We start from the raw sequence: 2,388 nt of genomic DNA, 5'->3' as shown, positions 1-2,388 counted from the left end.
CGTTATGGGTTACACAATAAGAAGACTACTGACAACTTTTCAATGAATGCGATGCTTTTGAATGTAATACCCTTCAGAACTTAACGGTCAATTTAATTGTTCCCGTAAATCACACAGAAAGGCAAAAACTCCTTAAAATCGCACTATATCTAAATGTAAAGAAATTTTTAATTGTGAGGTACCATTATAGCCACAAGTTTGAACCTATCACAGAAACCAAGAGGACGTTTACCGAATTAGAAACAAATTGCCCATCGCCAAATCGCTTGCACAAAAAACCAAAATGGTAACATGTTCGATAACATCGCAATGTGCATTGCTTTAAAGTTGAGTTTAAGTGCAGTTACTAGTAAGTATGCCTGGTCATGCGCTTGCAATTTTTAGTAAGAAACATGTAGCAGGGATGGCGAAAGTGACAACTAAAACTTACACAAACGTCACTTGGAAAACTTCAAATCAAACTATTTATTTGATTCATATAAATAAATCATGCATACGTGTATACAAATTCAGTTAAAATTGCAGCCACTGTAAGATTAACAATGCATGGCTTGCGTTATTATCTTCATATCATTTGAAGCGTTCTTCGGCTTTCGTATTGGTGCGACCTAATTGGCAGAGAAGCGACAATAGTATTACCAAAATTCACTACGCCAAGCGTTTTCTTTTGTTTATAGCGACGTAGTCAAATACAGCTCACGACACAATTTTTGCCGCGTGAATAGTGCATACTAACCACACGACAAAATGTTTTTTCTCGATGATCGGCGGAGCAGAGTCATTATTGTTCTCGGCGGAGCAGAGTCATTATTGTTCATGCTCTAGCTAATTAGTCAAACATTAGCATCTAGGCGGCCTCTTTACGATCCAGAAGCCAGTCCAAGTCATCCCAAAGACTTAGCACAGAAGTACCTTTCATTTCCTTGAACAACTTTTTCTTCAGTCGCTCGGACTGTTCTTTCGAAAAGTAATTCCTCCAGTCTCCAACGACGCCTTTCCTCACGAACTGTACTCCCCAATCCTTCACCATCTCTGTCATACTCGTACTGTCAATTATATCCGTCATTTTTGCTTCGTCTTCCGCAAGCTCCTTAGCGAGTTCTCCATCAATGAAACCAGCCATCTTCAGCACAGATCCCTTCATATCAGCATGAATCGACTCGTACGTGAGAAACAGCACCTTAGGCTCGTCTTTCTTGGCGTACCAAGATAGAAGGTTCTCAAAGTAGCTGCCGAAGTCCGTGAGGCCCTCGATGAGAAGTTCGAAATACTCGTCAAAAGTTCCATTTTGGAAACAGTAATGCGTATATGTTTTTGTGTGATGGTAAAAAGACACACAGCAGTCTTTAGGGTTCCTGGCCACGTATATATACTTGGTGGATGACGAGAAAGGCGCCAAGTGAAAGGGCAGGTGAGTGAAAATGATTCGCGGTCTGTCGGCCCTTAGGGTGCCGTCCAGACCGTGCATCTCGAGAAAGCTCCATCCCGGTGTGACGCCCCTGCAGACTCGGAAGCACGCCTTGACGATTTCCAGCACCCAGTGAGTGCCGCACTTGGGGAAGGTAACCAGGATGATGTCGCTGTCCTCTGGTTGATAGCGAAGTCCGCTCCTGTAAACTTCTTCGGAGAAGAATCCCGGCAAGCGGAAGCCATCAATGATCTGGATGGCGGGTCGGTCTCTCTCCATCATTCTCTGGGACACAAAGCGCACGTCGTTGATCTGCAAGTCTGAGACTCCTCTCAGTAGAGCACGTTAGAGGCCTTCAAAAGGAACTCCTTTAAAAGATTGGCAAATCACCTTCCGATTTCGGCCCATCGGCCTGCGTTGGCTCCTGAATCCTTTAAAGAAATTCGTTCTGACGTCTTTAAAGTGCCCCATTTACAGGGTTGTGAACCACACTCTAGATTCTTTGTCACTCGAATAGAAATGGGAAGAGGGTGAATATACAACCATGTCATGTTGAACGTTGAAGCTGCATTTGTGGCCTATCAGTGAACCACCTTTTAATCAGATAATGGTCAGCGCTGTGTTTTCTGGGGAGTGCTGGTTTTAGGCCATCAATCTGTTAAGGAGGCATGCGAAAAAAACCAGAATATCTCACGGATCTCAAAAATATTGGGGAAATAAGGTTCTACAGCTAGCACTTCATTTTTAGCACACAAAAACGCGTGGATATTTATGGCAACGAAATGACATGCATTTTTTTAAGAAAGCAATTGGTGTGTGGGTATGTTCATAAAGCCTGAACTTAGTCTGCCTGCAGATCGGGCGACTTGTCTATCGGCTGTAGACGAGCAATTTAGCCAGTGCAGTACAACCGCTAGACTGGGGTCTTTAACGTGTACCACGCAGTACACACTTAAAGTTTTAACTCCCTTTTTGGTGTA

At 43.4% G+C, this 2,388-nt stretch overlaps 1 protein-coding gene across 1 annotated transcript; it reads right to left on the bottom strand.

Moving 5' to 3' along the window:
- Nucleotides 1-836: 836 nt before the first annotated feature.
- On the bottom strand, nt 837-1,705 carry LOC120839882 (sulfotransferase ssu-1-like). The gene has a single exon (XM_040210265.3). It carries the CDS (start codon nt 1,688-1,690, stop codon nt 848-850), a length of 843 nt encoding a protein of 280 aa, XP_040066199.1. The 5' UTR covers nt 1,691-1,705; the 3' UTR covers nt 837-847.
- Between the last annotated feature and the right edge of the window lie 683 nt (nt 1,706-2,388).

This window comes from Ixodes scapularis, unplaced genomic scaffold (genome assembly GCF_016920785.2).
Source record: "Ixodes scapularis isolate PalLabHiFi unplaced genomic scaffold, ASM1692078v2 PGA_scaffold2__306_contigs__length_199485367, whole genome shotgun sequence".
Taxonomy (NCBI): domain Eukaryota; kingdom Metazoa; phylum Arthropoda; class Arachnida; order Ixodida; family Ixodidae; genus Ixodes; species Ixodes scapularis.
This window is presented reverse-complemented; position numbering and strand designations above follow the sequence as displayed.